The sequence below is a fragment of the Equus caballus genome, chromosome 5, assembly GCF_041296265.1.
Source record: "Equus caballus isolate H_3958 breed thoroughbred chromosome 5, TB-T2T, whole genome shotgun sequence".
NCBI classification, from domain to species: Eukaryota; Metazoa; Chordata; class Mammalia; order Perissodactyla; family Equidae; genus Equus; species Equus caballus.
Window position 1 is genome coordinate 96,334,729 of NC_091688.1, and position 22,514 is coordinate 96,357,242.

The following is a 22,514-nucleotide window of genomic DNA, read 5'->3' on the forward strand; positions in this document are numbered from 1 at the left end:
GGTATGACACAGCGTTAGCAACGAGCACACCTAATACCTAGATCTTGATTTCTATTTACCATTTCTCACTAAAAGGAATGTAGACTTCTTAAAGAAAAAATTATTCCAGGACTGGATCAGAGGGAAAAATATTGCTATAAAGGATATTATTGGGAAATTTGACAAAATTTGAATATAGACTATGGATTTGATAACAGTGTTTATCAATGTCAACTTTCCTGATTTTGTTAGTAGTATTGTGGTTATGTAAGAGAATGTTCTTGTTTTTAGAGAACATTCACAGAACTATTTCGTGCTAAAGGATCATGACTTTCAATTTACTGTCAAATAGTTCAGAAAAAAAATCATGCATCTATCTATCTATTTATCTATCTATCTATCATCTATCTATCTGTAATCTCCCTCCCACTCTCTTTCTCTCTACCATTTAGAAAGAATGATAAAAGCAATGGGAGAAAATGTAAACAACTGGTTAATGTGAGTACAGGTATTCCTTGTACTTACTTTGCTGTAAGTTTGAAATTCTATCAAAATAAAAGGTTACATTAAAGAATATCTTCAATGACTTCTTGTATTAGTCAGTCTAAGAGCTAAAGTTCTAAAATTGGCCCAAAAGTCTCCACCTCCTCATCTGGACCCTCGTTACCCCGACATCATCTTCTCCAACTCTCCCTCTTGATGCTCTGTCCTCAGAAGTCCTTGTTATGTGCAGAGACCCTTCAGCTCATTTAAATCTGCACAAGTCTCACCTTCTCAGTCGGATAATCCTATTTTCCATTAACCTGCCCCCATCCCTGAGCTCTGGATCCCCGTCGTCTTGCTTTACTTTTTCTTTTCCATGGCACATGTAACTTTCTCACATTCGTATGACTCACTTAGGCATCTTGTTTCTGTCTTTTCTCCACTCTCTAGAATGCAAGTTCCACAGGACAGGAGTCTTGTCTGCTGCCCTTCCCGATCTATTCTAAGCACCCGGAACGGTGCATGGCATTCTATAAATATTTGTTGAATGGAAGAATCACTATTATCAGATTGTCAGATTACCTTCAGGAAACCTTAACTCTTTTGGATATGAATCTTTGAGGATATTTTCTTCTTTACAGTTCTTAGCTCAGTATAGTCAAATGTCTATTAGATATTAGTATTTGTGGTCATGTTAAAGTAGCGTGGTTTCTAAATACCTGTTTTTGAAGCATATAGATAACTTAATTGGAATAATTTGAGGAATTTGGAGATACTGCTTAAGGAGATCATCTGGGTCTCACAAGAAGGCAGTAAGCTGCTCTGGGTCCCTCTTTCCACCATCTGCTCCTGAGCTTTAAAGGTAAATGAGAGACTGGCTCACACTAATCAAAATTCATAAAATATCGATGAGAAGGCCAATTTAAAGAATTATCATGAGAAACAGAGTTGCCACAGATATTAGAAAGTTGAATCTTCTACTGAGCTTATTCTCTCTCTATAAGAAGTTGACATGGAGTCCAATAGATAAGGGCAAAGCTACCTCTTTTTGTGGAATCAGAACAAAAGGAATGAGTTAGTCAAATTATGCTAGCCTGATGCATACATTTGTCTAAAGATGGAATGTCGAGGGGTCAGGCCGGTGGTGTAGTGATTAAATTCATGTGCTCCACTATCATGGCCTGGGGTTCACTGGTCCAGACCCTGGGCGTAGACCTACACACCACTCATCAAGCCATGCTGTGGCAGCATCCCACATACAAAATTGAGGAAGATTGGCACAGATGTTAGCTCAGGACCACTCTTCCTCAAGCAAAAAGAGGAAGATTGGCAGCAGATGTTAGCTCAGGGCCAATCTTCCTCAAGCAAAGAGAGGAAGATTGGCAGCAGATGTTAGCTCAGGGCCAATCTTCCTCATCAAAAAAAGAAAAAAGATAGAATGTCTAAGGATAGAGTATTAAAAAATCTGCATTCAGAGCATTTTCTCACTTCATGGTATTGAAATGAAAAGTATTAAATTTGTGTTTGGACATCTCCCCTTTTAAAGGTTGCACATTAATAATCACTTCACATATTTCTTCCTTTAGATATGTGAATACATATCTAGGCTGCAGTCAAGCCCTATTGGTATTGATTTCCAAAGGAAATCATGTTGATCTTTGAAGATGATTTCACAGTTGGCTGACCTTATCCACTACATGCTGAATTTATTACTTTAGTTGTTAGAGTTGCGGTGAGGTGGTTCCTCCACTGAAATTCACGTCTCCATTGTCTACAATTAAATGATAAAGAAACATTTAATAAAAGTTGCTTAATGCTTAACAAAATAGAAAATGCCTGAACGAAGTTAAACTTCATAAAATTCTGAAATCTCATTAGGTGTCTGTTTCCAGATCAAGATGGAGCAGATGCACTTCTCTCTATTCCTTCTATTAGGTACAGGAAAAAGTCCTGGATGTGATATATAAGGCAAACGCAAGAGGACTGTGAAAAGTAGGGAGACGAAGGCAGACCAGCTACAGAACTTGGAATCTGAGAAAGACCATGGTGGCAAGTTCCCTAGGTTTTCTTTTTGACTCATATATCCTGGACTGGGTGCTGGAGAAGCTGCAATCTGGAAAAGCCATTGGAAACTGACCAAAAGAGCCCTCATAAAAATTTGCTCTCTCTAACAAAGGACAAGGAAAGAGACAGCTTAGCAAGCTAAAAACTTTCAGACAATAACTGCCCTACCGCAAAAACATATCATGGAACAAAATGCAGCTGTAACCCCCTCGTTGTCAACAAAGGCTGAGTAGGGAGCCTAGACTTCTACTCTTGCCAGGCTGTAATAAGGCACTGCCAGTGTGCTATCAGAGAAGCCAAGCGAGGAGATGTGATTCTCCTTCTCACCCAGCAGTAATGAATCTCTCCCCACAGTGTCAATGGAAGCCACCTGGGGATCCTGGACTTCCATCCCCACCTGGCAGTAATGAGGCATCCTCCTCATCTCCACAGGGGTGAAATAAGAGGATACCAATTGGGGAACTTTCTCTACCAGTCAACCGTAAAACAGTTTCCCTCTTGTGGTGTCTGTGGAGGTTAATGCCATGTGAAGTTTACGTGGGAAGTAGTAACATAGTCACTTCCCCTCCCAACCAGGGAAACGTTAGTGAAGGCCTAGTGGAGAGCCTAAATTCCCACTTCCATTCAGCAGCAATGAGGCATCCCTGAGGTATCAACAGAGGCCAAGTGAGGAACCTGGACCTGTATCCACTCCTGGCAGTCGTGAGGAAGTATCCACCCTCCCACATTGACACAGTGTTAGGGGAGGGCAGTTAGAAGATTTAGATAAGATCCGGAGCCTCATCACATAATACACAAGATGTCCAGGCCAGAATAAAAATCACACATGTACTAAGAACCAGAAAAGTCTCAAATGAGAAAAGACATTTAACAGATACCGATACAACACAGATGTTAGAATTAGGTGACAAGGATTTTAAAGCAGCCATCGTAAACTGTCTCAATAAGCAATTATGAACTTGCTTGAAACAAATGAAAAATCTCACCTAGGAAATGGAAAATATAAAGAAGAGCCCAATGGAAATCTTAAAGCTGAAAAATAAAATAATTGAAATAAAAAGCTCAGTGGATATTTCAACAGCAGAATGGAGAGGACAGAGAAAAACAAATCAGTGAACTTGAAGATAGAACATTAGAAATGAGCTAATCTAAACAGCAGAGAGAAAATAGACTGAAAAAATAAACCAAATCTCAGAGGTCTGTGGGACTATAACAAAACATTTGTGTCATAGGAGCCCCAAATGGGGAGGAGAAAGAGGGTGGAGTTGAAAAATATTCAAAGAAATTACTCAAATCTGGCATAAAACCAACAGTTAAAAAAAGGCATAAACCAACAGATTCAAGAAACTGAATGAACTCCAAACAAGATAAACCCAAACAAATCCATGCCAATACTCATCAAAATAAAACTTTAGAAAACTCAAAACAAAGGAAAAATCTTGAAAGCAGCAAGAAGGAAGGAGAATTTACCTATCAGAGGAAAAACCAATTTGAATAACAATGGATTTCTCATCAGAAATCCCAGAGGTCAGAAAGAAATGGCACACTTTTCAAGTACTGGAAGAAAAGAACGAGGAACTCCAAATTCTGTATCTGCCCTCCAGAAATAAATTCTATATCTTAATCTTCAGGAATGTAGAGGAAAATGACATTTTCACATAAATGAAAACAGAGACTTTGTCAACAGCAGCACCTAGACTAAAATAATGGCTTAAAGGAAGTCCTTGAATAAGAAAGGATTAAAGAAGGAAACAAAGGACATTAAGAAGGAAGAAAGAATAACTATGGGTAAATACAAAAACGTTCCTTCTCCTCTTTCTAAATTCTGCTTAAGAGTTGAAGCAAAAAGGACAATATTCTCTGATGTGGATCTCAATGTTAAGTAGAGAAAGTATTTAAGGCAATTATATGATAAATGAAGGAAAGTAAAGAGAAGAGGTGGCAAGCTTTCTACATTTGATTTGGACACCAGTAGATCTTTGGGGTGATGGAAGAATTCTGTATCTTGATTGCAGCAGTGGTTACAGGAATCCGCACATATGATAAGATGACATTGAACTATTCAGAACATTGTACCAATATCAATTTCTTGGTTCCGACTTTGTACTATTTTATAAAAGATGTAACCACTGGGAGAAAGTGGGTGTAGGGTACCCAGGAATTTTCCATTATTGTAACTTCCTGTAAGTCTATAATTATTTCAAAATAAACAATAAAAAATAAACGTGAAAAAAATCTTTAATAGGTCATATTCAGAAACTTCTAAATGTGAGAAAACATAAAAAACACACAATAAAGTGTTGGTGTAAAATCATAGATCAGATTTCCTCAGTAATTGGTTGTGGTTTTCTTTGATAGTCACTAATGAGCTATTCAATTTGGGGAATGCAATTCTGCTTTGATGTTAATTTTATTATCAATTTCTTCTTTTTTATGTCTTCAAAAATAACACTGAGTAAAAGCTCTTGAATCATCTTGGGTGGGTCATGACTATAACCGACAATTTTTTTAGCTTTTCCTAAAGAAAAAAATTAGTTATTATCTTCAGCTATCAGGGGATAGTAGCAGATACCTGCTAGCATTTTTTTCTCCTTTAGAGAAGTGAAAAAGAACTAGCGTAAGTGTCTCAGAATCTATTAGTGGCACAACAAGTGGCATCAAACTGTGATAGTCAAATACATTCAGGCTTTATTACTCATCTCCGTCTGATTTTCTTATCTACAGTGAAAATCCTTCCACCCCTTCCAATCTGCAGTAAACATTTTCAGAGTTTCTACAAAGTCCAGATGATTCCTCTGGGAACGGACCCCATCTTCCCCATGCAGCCGTGTTTGAACTATGCGATCTTCTCCACTGGTCATGATTGATGGGATTCCCTTTCCTATGCTAACTTGGAACTGGGACACATAGACTCAAATTGGGCAACTTTAAGGTTCAATATTGCCAGTTACTTTTATAGCTGTTACTATATAACATATAGCTGTTACTTTTTCTCAATTATAAAATACTTCAAACATGCAAAAATATGCAATTACTCCCAGCCCTGAATGAACAAATGTTAATACTCTGCCATATTTATTTCCAATTTCTCTTTAAAGAAAATGTGAAAATTTTGATATAGATGCAAAATTAAAGAGACTCGTACAAGATATTCCAATAACCAAGATAAAACAATTCCCAGGGGCAAGCCGTGTGGCCAAGTGGTTTGGATCTTGAGTGTGGACCTACACGTGGCTCATCAAGCCATGCTGTGGTGGTGTCCCACATAGAAGAACTAGAATCACTTGTAACTATGATATACAGCTATGTGCTGGGGCTTTGGGGAGAAAAAAAAAGAGGAAGATGGATGTTAGCTTAGGGCCAATCTTCCTCATACACACACAAAAAGATCTATTTTTTAAGAAAAGACTATTTCCCAAATTTTGTCACGTTCACTTAACCTACTTATTTATTCATTTTTTAATTGTGGTAAAAATACACAACATAAAATTTACCATCTTGAGCATTTTTAAGTGCATAATTCAGTAGTGTTAACTATATTCATACTATTATGCAATGGATCTCTAGAACTTTTTCATCTTGCAAAACTGAAACTCTATGCCCTTTGAACAACTTCTCATTTCCCCCTTCCCCCAGTCCCTGGCAGCCACAATTCAACTTTCTGTTTCTATGAATTTGGCTATTATAGATATCTTATATAAGTGGAACCATGCAGTATTTATCTTTTTATGACTGGCTTATTTCACTTAACATATTGTCCTCAAGGTTCATCCACGTTGTAGCATGTGACAGACTTTCTTCTTTTTTAACAGAGAATAATATTCCAGTGTATGTATTTACCACATTTTCTTTATAAATTTAGTAGTTGATGGACATTTGAGTTACTTCCACTGCTTGACTATTGAGAATACTGCTTCAATGAACATGGGTGTGCAAATATCTCTGAGATTCTACTTTCAAACATTTTGAGTATATGCAGAAGTGGGATTTGCTGGATCATATGTAATCATATTTTAAATTTTTTGAGGACCCTCTATACTGTTTTCCATAGTGGTTGTACTGTTTCACATTCCCATCTATAATGTCCAAGGCTTCCAATATTTTCGTGTTCTCACCAATGCTTGTTATTTTCCGTTTTTGTGATAGTGACCATCTTATGGGTGTAAGGTTGATACTTCATTGTAATTTTGATTTTCATTTCTCTAAGGATTAGTAATGCTGAGCATTTTTCAAATGCTTTTGGGCTTTTAGCATATCTTTTCTGGAGAAACGTCCATTCAATTATTTTGCCCATTTTTTAATTGGGTTGCTTTTTTGTCGTCGTTGAGTTGTAGGAATCCTTTATGTATTCTGGATACAACCCCTTATCAGATATATGATTTGCAAATATTTTCTCCCATCTGAAGGTTTTCTTGCACTCTGTTGACTATTTCCTTGGATATGCAGAAGTTTTTAAATTTGATATAGTCTTATTTATCTATTTTGCTCCTGTGCTTTTGGTGTCATACCAAGAAATCATTGTCAAATCCAATATCATGAACCTTTTTCCTCTGTTTTCTTCTAGTAGTTTTATGGTTTCAGATCTTACATTTAGGTCTTTAATCCATTTTGAGTTAATTTTTGGTATATGGTGTAAGGTAGGAGTCTAAGTTCATTCCTTTGCAGGTGGTGTTTTCCCAACACCATTTGTTGAAGAGACTCTTCTTTCCCCCAATGTGTGATTGAAGATCACTTGATCATATGCACAAGGGTTTCTTTCTGGGCTCTCTATTCCATTCCGCTGATCTATATAGCTGTTTTTATACCACTACCACACTGTTTTGATTACTGTAACTTTGTATAACTTAACTTATTTTTTTAAACACCTTTTCCCTTTTTCCTTCTTAATGCATTTTACAGCAAATATCAAAAGGCATGATTTTATCCCCACATGATTCAGTATGAATCTCTAAAAATTATGGACACTTTCTTACAAAACCACGATATCATTATCACTTATAATAAAATTGGCAATGTTTCTTTGGTATCATCTCATACCTAGTAGAAAAATGAAATGTATGAATTGTCTCAAAAACCTGTTTATTGCTCTGTTTGAATCGGGATCTAAAAACGTCTGCACTTTAATTTGGTTATGTCTCTTAAGTCCCTTTTGATTCAAAGAAGTTCCTGCCTTCTCCCCCCGCCGTTGATTTGTAGAAATTAGATTAGTTGTCCTATAGAATATCTCAGTCTGGATTTCTCTGTTTATTTCCTCGTTCTGTCATTTAACTTGTAAATATAAGTTAAATGGTGACTTAATTGTATGGTCATTTAAGTATAAATTGAAATTAACTCAGAACTTTGATTTTTTTTTCATGCTTGCATGAGGTTTTTTAAATTCATTTGCAAATTGGAGCCTCTGGGGACTTTTCCCAGTGTCACTGGGCATTCTCAGATGTCTTCCCATGCTTTCCCCCTCCCCATGTTTCCTTCTGCCTTAGAAGTGGATATTTGTTGGCAAAGTTTTTGAACCCTGGGTTTGTGGGGTACATGGGTTGTCCCCATTTCTTATTATTCCTGCCACCAGCTTCAATCATGTTCTTGTTCCACTGCTGCAGGTGACATCATTTGTGTTCATGATCTGAAGTATGTAGAAATGTCTTGCTTTCCAGTTTTATTTAGACGTTGTAAATGGATTTCTCACTTGCCATCCTAATTGGTTTGTTTATTTTTCAGGAGGAATTTTTGGGAAATTAAAAACCTACCTTGCTCCAAGATCACATCACTGGAAGTTCCTCAACTTTCTTTCTGTTAAAGAAAGAAAACATCACAGAAACATCCCACCTCCCAACCTGCTCCCTTTCACTTTCTCCCCCATGTTCCCCTAAGGTAATCCCTATCCAGAAGTTGGTATCTCCTGTTTCCAGGCGTGCTTTTGTATTTTTACTACATGTATATGCATCCATTAAATCTGTATCCTATTGTTTTGAGAGTGGAGAATATTTACATATATGTTTTCCTGTTACATGTGTGATTTTCTACTTGGTTTTCTTTACTCAAAATTGTATTTCTTGAGAATTATCCATATTGAAACATGAAGCTGTACATCATTAATTTTAACGGCTGTAAAGTATTCCATGGTTTGAAGAAAACATAATTTGTCAGTCCCCTGCCAAAGGAAAATTATTTCATTTTGTCATGACAAGCATCACTGCAAAAAAAAAAAAATCACTTGTGTACATGTTTGCTTGTGCACACATTTATGAGGTTCTCTAAGATAAATACGTAGGAGTCGAAGTACTAGATCAAAGGGCTTGTGCATCTTGTTACGCCCGCACGAATGAGAGTTTCCCCCGTGTGTAGTTACAGGAATGTTTGTGATGTTTTAATTTTTTACAACCCTATAGGTGTGAAATGATATTTCATTGTTTATTTTACATTTTCCTGGTTGAAATGTGAAGTTGAGAATCTTTCCAAGTCTTATTGATGATTTGGTTTTCTTCTGTGTCTGGCTTGTTTATAAAATTGACAATTTCTCCTGGGTTCTATGTCAATTTCTTAATGATTTGCAAAGGTTTTAAAAATATGTTCTGAATAATAATGCTCTGTTTTTGGTGCCTATTGAATACAATAAGTTCTCATAAACTCTCTGTTAATCCCCTCTTCTCATTCTTTCTCCTTCTGCCTCTGCCCCTTCCTCTACCTCTCCCTTTCTCTATCTCAATAACCCTTTCTCTCCCTACAGCTCAGACTTTGTCCATGGAAACATCTTGGGAAACAAGCAGCATACTGACCTTTTCACTTTCCCGAATCTTGGTCTCTAACTACCCCTCATCCCCATGACCAACACTCAAATTTCTTGATGGAACATCTTTTCTTTCAAAGTATTGACACTCATTGCAAATATATTTTAAGAGCAGAAGTGTTCTGCTTTTGTGGGCTACCGGTTTGTCAGATACAATCACATTCCGTATATGAGTTTCAGTTCAACTGATGTTTTCCTTTTCCCAGCACGTCTGTTACCTCTTTCTGGACCTTCCCTATTCCATGTCTTTGTCAGGATTTTGCAAGTCTGGTGAGGGCAGTGAACAAAATTTATGGGTGCAATGGGTGCTGATATGGATGATAGGAAAAAGAAATTCTAATTATTTTATCAACATAGACTATGCACTGAGATAAGAATTTGAAGTTACTGCAAAATGAAACCGTTGAGATGAAGATGTTAATATATTGAGATTAGTAGATGTCATAATGAGTTTAGAAAAAAAGAAAAGTTTCTAGGACATACCAGATCATATTGCCGCACTGCCTCCGTACACAAAATTGGTGTTAATGCATAAATTTCTCTGGAAGATTCTATAAGTTTGTGAGTTGGAAGCAATGCTGTTTTAAATATTGACACCTAGTTATTGCAACTTCTTAAATTAAAATGTATAAGCTAGAGGTTTTCTTTTGCTTTTCTATCTTCCTCTTTTTTCTAAGTATAGACGAGAAATAAAGGCAGATGTAAATGCTTAGAGTTATTTATTTGGATTCCAATTTAAACTTTCCATTACTTTTTATTTTGTTTTTAAACATAGGCATCTGTTCGGTTTCATGAGCAAAGCCCCCAATTTTGTTCTCTTCTTACTGAAGTTCTTGAAATAGAAGTAATGTTTTAATGTTTGATAATAATAGACCAAAGAGGATGACAACATCCAAGTATAAGTATGTATTTCACAATCTAGAATAATTTTTTTTACAGGAAAATGCATTAGACAAAGAATAGTGTGTGTAGGGGTGTGGTAATTACAATAATAAACGTGGAAGAAATAACTGGCCAGGGATAACATAGCCAGTCCAAGTTTGTATCCAATATACTTTTTTTTTATCTAAAGCAGAATTATAATCTAAAAATAATATTTACATTCTGAATGATGAGTCAGACAGACAGAAACGTAGTAGCATGTAGTGTTTAAGATTGTTCAAAAATATGAGTGATTTTATTTGAAAAATGACTGACTTTCTTCAGAGTTCCAGGGCTCTCGGTTATTTTAATAAAGCAAATTATCTTGGAGGAAGGTTCATAAACTCTACCTTCATTAGCTTACCCTTGTACGGCAGGGGCGTTTGCTTGGGAAATCATTAGACTCTTTTTGGGCTCAGAAATAGGTGCCCTTAAACTAGTGTTTCGTGCAGTGCACAATGCAAAAGGCTGATAATTTTACTTGAAAAAAAATCATTATACTTTCCATTCTGTTCAGTCTATATCACACTCAGAAGAAATTAATTATCTTGGTGGTTTGGTGCTTCAGTTGTCCAAAGTCTTTGTTTGTGTTAATGATAAATGTAATACTATATTAACTTTAGGTTGTACTTCTTGCTACAAATTCTCACTGTTTGGTTTACTAAATAAGTGAAAACATTTTCACAAGTGGCCAATATAAGAAGGGACAGGTAAGCTTCTTGCTTCATAACCTTTTCCAAAAGCTTTATTTCCATGTAAATTTAATCTATTCTTACTTGCTATTAATTTAGCAGCTACAAGTTTCATCTCATTTATTTAACTAGCTAGTTGATAAATCTTTGTATTAAGTCTTGGTATATGTTAGGCAATGATTTACTTGTGACTCAAGTTCTGAATTCTTTTTTCCTAAAATTAGCAAAATTTAGAGCTTCTGTTTTTATCCTCAAATATTCCAATAATTTCTCTCTTAAACAAACAAACAAACCTGGATTAAAGAGATGATTGAAATTCATAACAAATATCATTTTTGTCTCTCACATTACCATACTACTTAGAACCAGGACAGGTGTTAGTTTTTATATTTGTGGTGCTTCACACATATCACTTATCCTTGTGAATATCCTTTAGACTCTCAATGAAAAAGCATCACGCCTCCCCCAAGGTCCTTGAAGAAATATGATCTGTGACAGTGCAGGCGACTCTAGGACACAAAACAGAGCATAGGCAAGAGGCTGCAGATTGGGGAGAGCCCAGGTTCCGGAAGGTCCTGGGATCTAGAAGATGCTGAGAAGAAAATAAGGTGATCTCTATTCTCTCCTAGCCCAGCCAAGACCTCTCAAGAGGTCAGCAAAAAGAAAAGAAATTGAAATCAGTAAAATTTATCTAGTTCCTCTTATGTGCTGGTGTTAGCATGCATATTTCCCGGTTTCAGTGCTCACCAGCCGTGTAACCTGGGACAAGGACATAACCTCCCTGGGCTGCAGTTTTCTTATCTATATAAAATAAAGACAATAATAACATGTTTTTCAGTGGCCGGTCCTGTGGCGGAGTGATTAAGTTCACACGCTCCACTTTGGCGTCCCAGGGTTTCGCCGGTTCGGATCCTGGGCGCAGACATAGCACCATTCATCAGGCCATGTTGAGGTGGCATCCCACATGCCACAACTAGAAGGACCCACAACGAAAATATACAACTATGTACTGGGGGGATTTGGGGAGAAAAAGAAATTAAAAAAAAAAAATATTGCCAACAGTTGTTAGCTCAGGTGCCAATCTTTAAAAAAAAAGAACACATTTTTCAGAGTTTGCTGTGATAATTCAATGCATTTGCTCTTATTAAGTGCTTAGAACAGTGCCTGCCACAAAGTAAGTATTCCTTAAATATTTGCTATTATTATAGTATTATTTTTGTTGCTGTTATTAATGTAAGGACTGGCACACCAACATGACATGTCATGGCAGAATTTTAGCAAAGATTCTGTTGACTTAGCTTTCCTGATCATTTTGGACATCCAGTCTTGACCACAATTACGTGCAAGATCCTAATAGCTCAGGTATGTCCCTGTCACTACAGCAGATGGGTTTTAATTTTCTCCCTGTGGGGTGGATCCTCCTATTAAACCTAATCATGACTCATTAGGAGGCAGGGGTTTTTAAACAGTGCCTTTCAGATGCCCAGGAGTTTCAAAGGGGAACCTGATCGGTGGTAAGCTTGAGGTGCTAAAACGAGAATGCTTTCCTCCCAAGCCGAGGCAGGCTTGCTAATGACCTGTGACCACTTTAGCCCACTATGAGCGTCTTGACCTAGTATGAAAGTCTCAGGGTCTGCTTTCGCACTTTGCAGCTGACTCAATGCTGGGCGTCTGCACCCCAGCACCATGGGAGCCTCAGCAGCCAGGTCATCCCAGGCAACCCATTGCTTACTGGTCACTGCTCATGGTTTCGTTATTCCAGTTTCAGTTTCTTCTTCCTCTTACCTCTTCCTTTTCTTCTTTCTCCTGTGTCCTCCTTCGTCTTTCTCCTTTACCATTGGAGATTTTTCTTACTTTCATCTCAGCCAGGGATACCTTTGGAAGGCATGTTTGCATTACTTTTGCCACCATCTAGTTGTTCTGCTTTGAGAGGGCTGCTCAGTGTTTCTGGTCTATCACACGGTAGAAAGCAGAAGTCAAGATTCCATTTTCTTAAAGGCCTAATCTGAGTTGGATCTGTGTTTCTTGTGTTTGGAACAGTGTGCTAAAACTGACCACAAGGAGGCCTAGTTTTTTCCAGGTTATAGACTTTTCCATCTCCTCCCATAGCAGCACAAACTCAAGTTAAGGAGTAAACTCTGCAGGCACAGGATCCTGTCTATACCATGCCCTCCAAAAAACTGGTTTTAATTCTCTCTCTTCTTTCCCATCAGTATACTTACCACTGCTTTCCTCTCCAAATCTCAATTCAGTGGATTCAACTTTAGTCTTTCTGCATGACACTTAATACAGACATTTTACATACTTTATCTGAAGCAAGCTAGAGCATGACTGAGTAAATGCATGTGCATGTATGCAGCAACCCATACATACAAAAATAATCTTAAACTTTTGATTCTTACTCAGTGTAATAAGAGAGGTCAAAAACAGGTAACAAAAGAGTCTATCAGAAAACAGACAACTTATGTCCTCAGGGAAGGAAGGACTGGTCAGAAACAAAATTTTATAGCTTAAACATCCACATTTCATGCTAAGAGCTGCATGTGAGGTCAAAATACAACATTATGATGGGTAGATTCGAACCCTTGGAATCAGAGGAGGCTGCAGGCAGGGGTTTTGTTGTTGAGTGTCCCAGCTGACTGCTTCCAGAATACTCCAGCTTACATACTGGGAAAAGGAAGCAAGTGTTATCAGATGACTGCTCAGGAATGTGACCTAAAGGGGACATTAATGCCACACAGAGACTGGTCCCATGGCTGTCTTTGGCGGGTTGTTTTAAACAACGGTCTGCAATAGCTGATGTCTGTGATCCGTACCTAGGTCACCTTCAACAGCTTCTCTTCTTGTAAACAAGGAAAGCAGTGCTGGGAAATAGGCCAGTGGGAGAAAACAAGTGGGAATCACAGTCACTTCTGGTCCTATTAGCCAATATGACACTACTTGATGGCCCTGGAGTTGAGTTTTAGTAATCCTTCGATATGTTTAGCTGCTTTGTTTACAAATTGAACCTCAAAGCAATGAATGCTGGTGAGCAGTGTGGCCAAAAGAGTTCAGGATTTGAAGGGATCAAATCTCAGCCCCATGACTTAATAGCTTTGTAGCCTTGGTCTTATAACCTGTCTATGTGCTATTACTCCAATTTGTAAACTGGTGATTATAATAACAACTTCAACAGATTAAGGTAAAGATGAAATAAGATAACAGAAGGTATTAGGCAAATACTAGGTGCACAGAATTTATTGGTTCCTTTTTCATCATATCGTAGGCTAACTGCACCCAATCCTTCTACCCACAGAGACTGGGCTGGGTGTTAGAAGATGTTCATATATTCACGCTGGGATCAATTCACTCCATCCACACTAACTATCCCTGCTGTTGCTGAAACACAGCAGACATTCTCCTGCCTGAGGGCAATGGATCTGTCTGTTCTCTCTCCCTGAATGTTCTCCCAATTATGCACATGGACTGACTCTTACTTCCTTCAACTCCATGCTCCAATGTCTCCTTCTCATTGTGGCTTCTCCTGAAAAGCCCTTTTAAAATTGCACCTGTACGTGTCCTTCCTTGCTGCCCCCCTTAGTGTGCTATTAATGCCTCTTACTATGCTCGTTTCCTTTTTTAGCACAATTATCACTTCCTAGCACACTATACAATTTGCTTTTTATTACATCTATTGTTTATTCTCTGCCTTCCTGCACTGGAAGGTATTCTACAGAAAGGCTAAAGTCTTTATTTAATTCACTGATGTATCCCAAGCACCTGTTCCTGGTATGTAGCTAAGGCAAAATAAACATTTTTGAATGAATGCGCACAGACATTTCAGACTAAATCAGACTAAAGAACTTACTCTGGAATGGACTGTGCCCTGAATTACCATGCTTTCTTTACCTTCAAACCTCCAGAACCTGGAGGGTAGGAAGCATGAAATGTATAATAGAATGGATGAAAAAATTGTTTCAAGTAGAGTGCAGCTTCCCAAGAGAGCTGGGAATTTCCAGGCACAGGCAAAATCCATGATCATTATTCTCTTCCTTCTGAACCTGACAACCAAGCATGCTGGTTTAGGATTTTTTCTATATTTGACTGATATGCATCCAGAAGGTCATGAAAATGTGGAGAATATTAACTATGGTCCAAGAATGTTGATGTAACCATGATGAATATTTATACTCACTGGACTATTTAAAATTTGAATGTCGATATTTAAATTAACGCTAAAATAATATTCATCATTTTTTGTAATACAAGAACAATTTAGAGAAATTCAGTTGCACCTCATCAGAGAATAGTCTTACATTGCTACCCATGTCATTTTGAGCTTGGCTGAGCAGGACATTGGCATGTGTTCTTATGGAGTGAGCCTATCTACCTCACCCAAGTGAAGAGACACAAGTGTTTGAGCCCCTTCTGAGAATCCACTCTTTGTTCTTAGAATTTTCTTCTCTACATAGTATTAAGAGGGCATCCTCTAGTACAATCTTAAGAAAGTCCAACATCCTCTTAACACTTGAGATGACATCATGCTCAGAGAATTTCCATAGAGTCAAATCCAAATGAAGAATGACTTTATAGTTATTTGGAGGAATATAAATCATGAGACATGAGACAAAGAGGAGCGTATGTTACAAATACAAGGAAAAAAGTTTACAGAAATCACAGTAAATTTCCTTTGAGAGAGCTGGAATTCAGATATGTTCCATCATCACCTGATCTTCCTCTCCCTCTATTTCTAGCAGTTCAAATGATGGTCTTTCCCCTGACATCTCTTTATAATGGAAACTTCATGATATATTAATCTGATTTTACACAACTGCTCTTCTCAACATCTGTGCTCAAAGTGTCAGAGATGAGTGAACAACCAAGCATTGTGCAAAGGCTTTATGTGAAACTCGTATCTGGTCTTGCCTTGCAACAGTGCATTTATCGATTAAGTGCGCCTTTGTCTGGTCTCTCAGCATTGACACAGTTAAGGATTTCACAGGCTGCACTGAAGAAATATGCCCTAGGGAAGTGCCGAGCCTGTTTATATTCTACCTCATCACTAACACCATCATTCACTTGTTTGAACACAGAGGGGAATGAAAAATGCAGTAGTTTTCTGAAACAATGTGAGGACAGAGGATTAAATCAAGCATTCCGGCAAATAACTTATGCCCTCAAAAATATGTTTTAATGTGTACAACAGTCTTAAGTGCTCAAAACTCAAATGTCTCACTTTAGAATTTGAGCTCCCAGGTGGCAGACAAGACCGCCAACCTATTCATGATTCATTTTAACCTCTTTATATGAGACGGCAACTGGGAACATAGACAAGGAATAAGCAAGCTGACCCAGAATCTGTCAAGGAAGACTATTCAGCTGAAAATACTACAGAAGAGCATCCAGAGGTCAAGAAGGAGAAATCCAAATGTAAGACCATAAACCCAGTGGTATGCTGTTAAAGCATGATGAGCAAAGATGGGTGGCCCAAGCAGAGGTTCTATATCAACTGGAAAAGATGAAAAGCTGTTTGCTCCCAAGGCTCTGATGACATAAGTATCACAGAATGAGAAATGTGTCAAATGGTTAGTGCTAAAAGTAACTCTGAGGACAACTAATCCAACCCCAGTAATTTTTCAAAGGATGTAAATGGGTTCAGAGAAGTCAAATAATGTGTTCTTAATCCACAATTAGTTGATGTTGGAGAATATAGGAGAAAAAAAGAATATATGATCTTTACCATTATGCTGTATCTGTCTTATTAGGTTCATCTAACATATTAGGGCCTCAGGTCACATGATACCAAATAATTGAATTGGCCAGGTGTTTCATTTGGTGCCCTGTATTTATGGATAAATTGTATTCCATTTTGTCATTGCCTTTGTTTGAGATTATATTAGTTATAATTCCCATTTTACTTCAATTAGAGGATTATTGTTTCTAGCCGTCTTTTCTTCTGCCTAGACACAGGTCATTTGTATAAAAAGGCTCTAAAATGGAGTCCCCAGGGTCTGTTCCTGTTCAGCTACCCTGGTTTCTACCCTGCAATTAGCCACAGGGATGTGAGTGCACAGCACTGAGAAGGGAGCCAAGCAAGGGCCGGCTCTCACGTGATTTTAGTCATTGAACATTGGCACAGCAACTAAATTCAACCAAGCGGAGAGGCAGTAAAAATAGGAATCCAGATTACTGGTATGAGGACAATGTAGCTGTGAAAGAGATTTGTATATATTTTTCTGAGTTCCGTGGCATATTTAAATGACCCCACATCATTTCAAATGAATCCTGGTTGAAGTTTCAAGGATCTTGGATCATTTTGAAAGTGAGAGTTATTTACAAATCGTATAACTACTGAGCTAGACTACTTTTCTCTTGTTGGTTTTTTTAAGAAAAGGGAGGACAAATTACCCCAACCTCAAGCTGTTGATGCTCAGGAATTGGACCATGTAAATCAAGGACACAGACAATATCAAGTGCCCACGACTTCAGTCAGTAGCAAGCTTTCTGTGCTGGGGTGGCTGAAAGGCTTAAAAAGTAGGTATAAGGTGAGGAAGAGAGAGAATAAGGAAGAAGGAAAGCTGAGGAGATAAATTTTTCTAACAAAATTGCTCTAAAAACCCTTTTATGACGGGTCTTGCCTTATTTACATAAGCCAGGATGACTAAGTTATTCTTTAAAAAGCTGTTTACATATCAGAATGCTATTTTCTACCCTCAAAAGAGCAGTGTGTAAAGCACTTCAGAGCACTAAGGGCATTAATGTCTGAGCTAGCTCCTTAAGAGGACTGCTTGCTGCACTTGTCAAGGAACCAAACCTTGTGGCACAAAGCAGTCGCATTGTCTGTGTTATCCATCTTACATTCTGAATCTAGAAGTAAAATAGAACTCCCTCTTTATTGATGTCATTTTTCAGTGTTTATCATATGTCACAAAATATTAGACCTTAAAGTCCCCATCTGCCTTCCTGGAGCAGGGACCTCCTCCCAATTGCATTATGCCGTCAAATGAGCAAACAGTAAACTTTGATTGTGTCCAGTCACTGGAATTTAGAGTGTTTGTTACAGCCCCCTGTGTTACTTTACCCTGACATATGACAGAGGAACACTTCTTTTCTTTCAAATAGGTAGTTTTTTCCACGTGGTTGACATCGTATATAATTCTTCACCAATACCTTATTCTACTCCCCTTCTGTACACCTAGAAGATGTGTTTATTGGTTTCCGTGAAGTTGAGTGAAGCATTGTGATTAGTTCTGCCATTAAATTGTGACTGAAAGTTCTGCGTGGCTGAGTCTGTGGAGCTCTCATGTTTAGTTACTCAGGCTCTGTTTGCTTATGCCAGGCAATTGAGGGGGCTTTTGTTCTAGAAGGTGCAGCTGCCGCATAGTAGAGTCCTTGTTGGCCTGGGTTCCTGAGCGACTGTGGAGTTGGGCCCCACATCAACCAGCCAAGCATATATAATTTGAGCAGGAAATAAGTTTATATTGGCTTAAGCCACTGAGATTTCGAGAGTTTTTGTTAGTGCAGCACAACCTACCCTATTCCGACTAATATATGACATGCAAGCTAAAATATGTATATGTATATGATGTGTATGTGAAGGTGTATATATACATACATGAAGATACACTTATGTCTACATATATATATACACATAAATGTATACACACAAGTGTTTATATACACACGTGGAGATATATATATATATATATATGTATTGTTGACATTAAACAAATAGACAGCCAGTTACTTCTCCAGCAGAAATAGGTTTATTCTGGATCAGCAAAAAATTGCAGTTTGGCATCAGGAACCATGGTAAGCCACATGAAAGACCCTTGCAACAAGGGAAGGAGAAGGTGTTTTATAGAGGGGAAGAGAAAGTTGGGAGGGCTATTGTAAACAAAGAGTCCATTGGAGGAGACTGGGAGTCCGAAGTATAGTGACTTTTCATTGGCTGAGTTTTGACGTCTTTCATTGGCTGAGCTGCTGCTAGGCAAGAAGAGGAAGTCTGTCTTCTTTCTGTTGGGCTCTGCTATTGTCATAGAGCAGGAGAGCTCCCCTTCTGGTCTCCAAATTCCATTTTAAATGAAGTTTCTGTTTATTAATTTTCACAGTATATACACACATAAACACATATAAGAGGTGTTTTAATCAGAATATGTATGTATATATATGTATGTACACACACTTCTACACACGTGATTGCTAAATTGCTGCATGAGGAATTTTCATGATATAACGGTGCTTTATTTTACTGTAAACTTTCTTAATTGTGCATTTAAAAGAAGATAACTTTTAGCAATCTGTGTCATTTTTTACGACACGAAGCCAAAAAGCAAACCATACACTAGCTGACCTCTGCTGGAGGTTCTGCACAGTGCTGATCACACCCTTTGTGCTCTCTGCATTCTAAACAGTGTGAAAAACAAACACAGGAACTGGATGGAATGTAGATCTCAAAACAGTAGATTTTTCATCCAAAAAATGCTCAAAATGGATTTTTCTACTCTATACCACCTAACGTAAACTGACTCATCCATCTACTTTCAGGGAGACCAGCTGGAGCTCTGTGGGTTTCTTCTTGCAGAGGCAAAAGGTCCTGCTGCAGAGAGCTTAGTGTATGGTACAGTCAGCAAAGAGGAGAGCAGGGATGACATGAAGACATGTTGGAAAGGGAACAAGAGACTGTTGTCTTCTATGACAATGACGTTCCCCTCAATCTTATCCTTCAGAGAGGTAAATAATGGGGCAATGGGAGAGACTCATGGTGGTCTTCCAATATGGTTTCCTAGTGGAGAGACACAAAGAATCTTTTTATTCCATGGATTTTGAGGAGTTGATTAATAGACTTTCTCTTCCATCCACAACACCTTTGTCTGAGTCTTCTGCATCTTTGCAGTTATTACTACTCAACATTGAAAACTGTCACCTTTTTATGTAGGCAATGCAATATACTGAATTGGATCCTGGAACAGAAAAAGAACTTTAGTGGAAAACCTAGTGAAATCTAAACAAGCCTGGAATTTAGTTGATAGCAATTTCTTAGTTTTGGTAAATGTACCATAGTTATATAAAATGTTAATGTTAGGGGATGCTGGAATGAAAGGTAAACTAGAACTCTATACTACCCTTACAACTCTTCTGTAAATCTAAAATTAATTCAAAGTAAAAAATTTAGAGAAAATAATATCTGTCTTCTTCTACAAACTAGGGGGCACAATCATTAGAAATCTAATTCTATGAGTAACTTCATGGCAAAACCTGCTTAAAGGAAAAATGTATCAGGATGAGCCTGAGGAGAGATTTTGGGGTTCCTCTTAATATTCTGACTTAAGCATAATAGTAATACTCTTCTTATAATACTCTGTAGCAAAGCTTAGACAAATTTGGCATATTTTAGTAAATCTGCACTAAAAGCTAGTAAGTAACAAGAGAAACATACACACTTCAAAAAGCTGACCTACAATATGCAGCTGAATTATCATAATGTTGTGAATCCTAAAAGGTATTCTCTTTCACTTCACGCCCAGCTTCTTTCCACCTGAGAAAGTTCTTCTTGTAAATATCAACTATCCAAGAAGGATATAAACCCTTTGCAACTTCCAGATCAAGTTGTTAAAATTTCATCCTCACAATTCCTTGAGGGGTTCCATAGACATCCTTGCTGGTGCAACATCCACATCTCTACATTACAAATAACCTCAGTGTTCATGGAATAGATATCAGAGGGCCATTTAATTTCAACAAACAATCTCTTGAGAGTCAACACAATAGGAAAGAAATGGGAATAGCTTTGGAACCAGAAAAAAAGAACTAGGCTTAAATACTAGACACGCCACTTTCTACCAAGGTTCTCTTAAGCAAAATATCTTATCTATTTAAGTCTCAGTTTGTTGATCTGTAAAACTGTGAGAATAGAGCCTACTTACAAGGTCATTGTGAGATTTAAATGACACATAATATACAAAATAGTTCCTGGGATGCAATAGGGCATCTCTACACATAGGTTCTACGTTCTCTGAAAAAAGTAGGATTTGATAAAAAGGAGACTTGCTTAAAACTCTGACCATCAAGATGGAGCGAGGAGCAAGTGTCATTGCAAGAAGTAAAGGCATACAACTGGGAGGTGGCTTTGCTGAAAGGTGTGTAATTTCTTCACAACTGTACACATACTGGATTGTGGTCACAACTATAGCCCCAGGCACTACAGTGCCTTTCAGTCAGCATATTTTCACCCTTATGTCACTGCTTGTGGGATCATAGAAAGATTTACAAGATGCACTCTCCTGGAAGAGTCAAGATTCATCGGAAGACCCAAACCAGCAGATTGTAAATGGCAACTTCTGTTAATTGCATAATCACAGACAACTCAGTCAAAATGAGTTTGCTGGTTGTTGCTGTAGAGCTTTCAGCACCCCATTTGGAACAGAACAAATTTAAGAATATGACTGATACAAAATGGTGGTCATCTACCTGGTTGAATAGGAGGACTTTATCCACCCAAATCGTTTGAGCTTAAATTCCAAGTAATTGATGAATGTATACCTGACAACTCGGTTACCAGAAACAATTCAAGGAGCACTGATGATAGTGGTGATTGCTTGTAATAAATACATAAGCTCTTAGGAAAAGTTTTCAAGGCCTTATAAAACCAACTAATGAGGTAATGATATTTTGTTCTGTTTAATTACCAGTCATAATGCAATATAATTAAATCCAATGACAGGAGGATAACAGCACCAAGATACAGACAACTAACTTAATCACAGCACACGTAAGATATGTTTATGCACCACATAAATCTTCTGACAGGAAGGATCTGATCTGCCTTAATTAAAATAAGCATTTTCCTTGCATTTGCACATAATAAAAAAAATGTCCAGTTTCTGTATTCTAAACTGTAGGGTAAACAGTCAAAGATAGTGTTTCTAAGAATTGGATACTACCATTAACCCATTTTTAAAGAATTGAATTTAAGAGGCTAAGAATTATTTCTTCTAGTTCAGATTCTTAGAGAAGCCCTAGGTGAGAAAAAAGAAAGAATATTAAAAAGTAAACAAAATTATTTATTCTGAAAATTGATTTGCAGTTCATTACGTATTCTGGGTAACAATCATTTGTTGAATACATATTGCAACTATTTACTCCCAGGTCTTCAGCTTTTCATTTACCTTCATTTATCATATCTTGTGACATACAAATTTTTAAATGTTAATTTCAACATATTTATCAGTCTTCTCACATGGCTTGTGTTTTTGAGTAATATTTAAGAATAACTTACCTACCATGTAGCAACATATATTATTCTGTTTTTTCTTCTAATAAAGATTTATTTTTTCGTACTTAAGTCTTTAATGTCTCTGGAGCTCATTTTTGTGTTTTGGGTGAAGTTGGGACCTAGTTTTATTTTTTCCAAGAAAATCCACTGATACGACACCACTTTTTAAATAGATTGTCCTTTTATCACCATTTTGTAACATCATCTCCATCTTTTATATATTGTTTATATATCTATATGTGTATAAAGCATTTATATTTAAATTATGTAGATTAGATGTCATATTATGCTTATTGTAATTATTTATTATATTACAAATTTATATTTATATATTATT

At 37.3% G+C, this 22,514-nt stretch overlaps 1 protein-coding gene and 1 long non-coding RNA gene across 5 annotated transcripts in view; one reads left to right on the forward strand and one right to left on the reverse strand.

The window, feature by feature from the left end:
* The window catches only part of PTGER3 (prostaglandin E receptor 3), a 244,471-nt gene that overhangs the window by 163,958 nt on the left and 57,999 nt on the right, over window positions 1-22,514 (forward strand). For 3 of the 4 annotated variants that reach the window (XM_005610497.4, XM_023641854.2, XM_001499286.7), the window contains one exon: window positions 8,242-8,495. The exons of the other annotated variant lie outside the window; for it this stretch is intronic. In XM_005610497.4, the coding sequence (XP_005610554.1) occupies window positions 8,242-8,262 (21 nt within the window). In that variant the 3' untranslated portion in view covers window positions 8,263-8,495. Of the gene's footprint in view, window positions 1-8,241; window positions 8,496-22,514 lie in introns of those variants that run through there. 4 annotated transcript variants of the gene reach the window in all.
* The window catches only part of LOC111773622 (uncharacterized), a 73,677-nt gene that overhangs the window by 37,673 nt on the left and 13,490 nt on the right, over window positions 1-22,514 (reverse strand). The window lies entirely within an intron of this gene.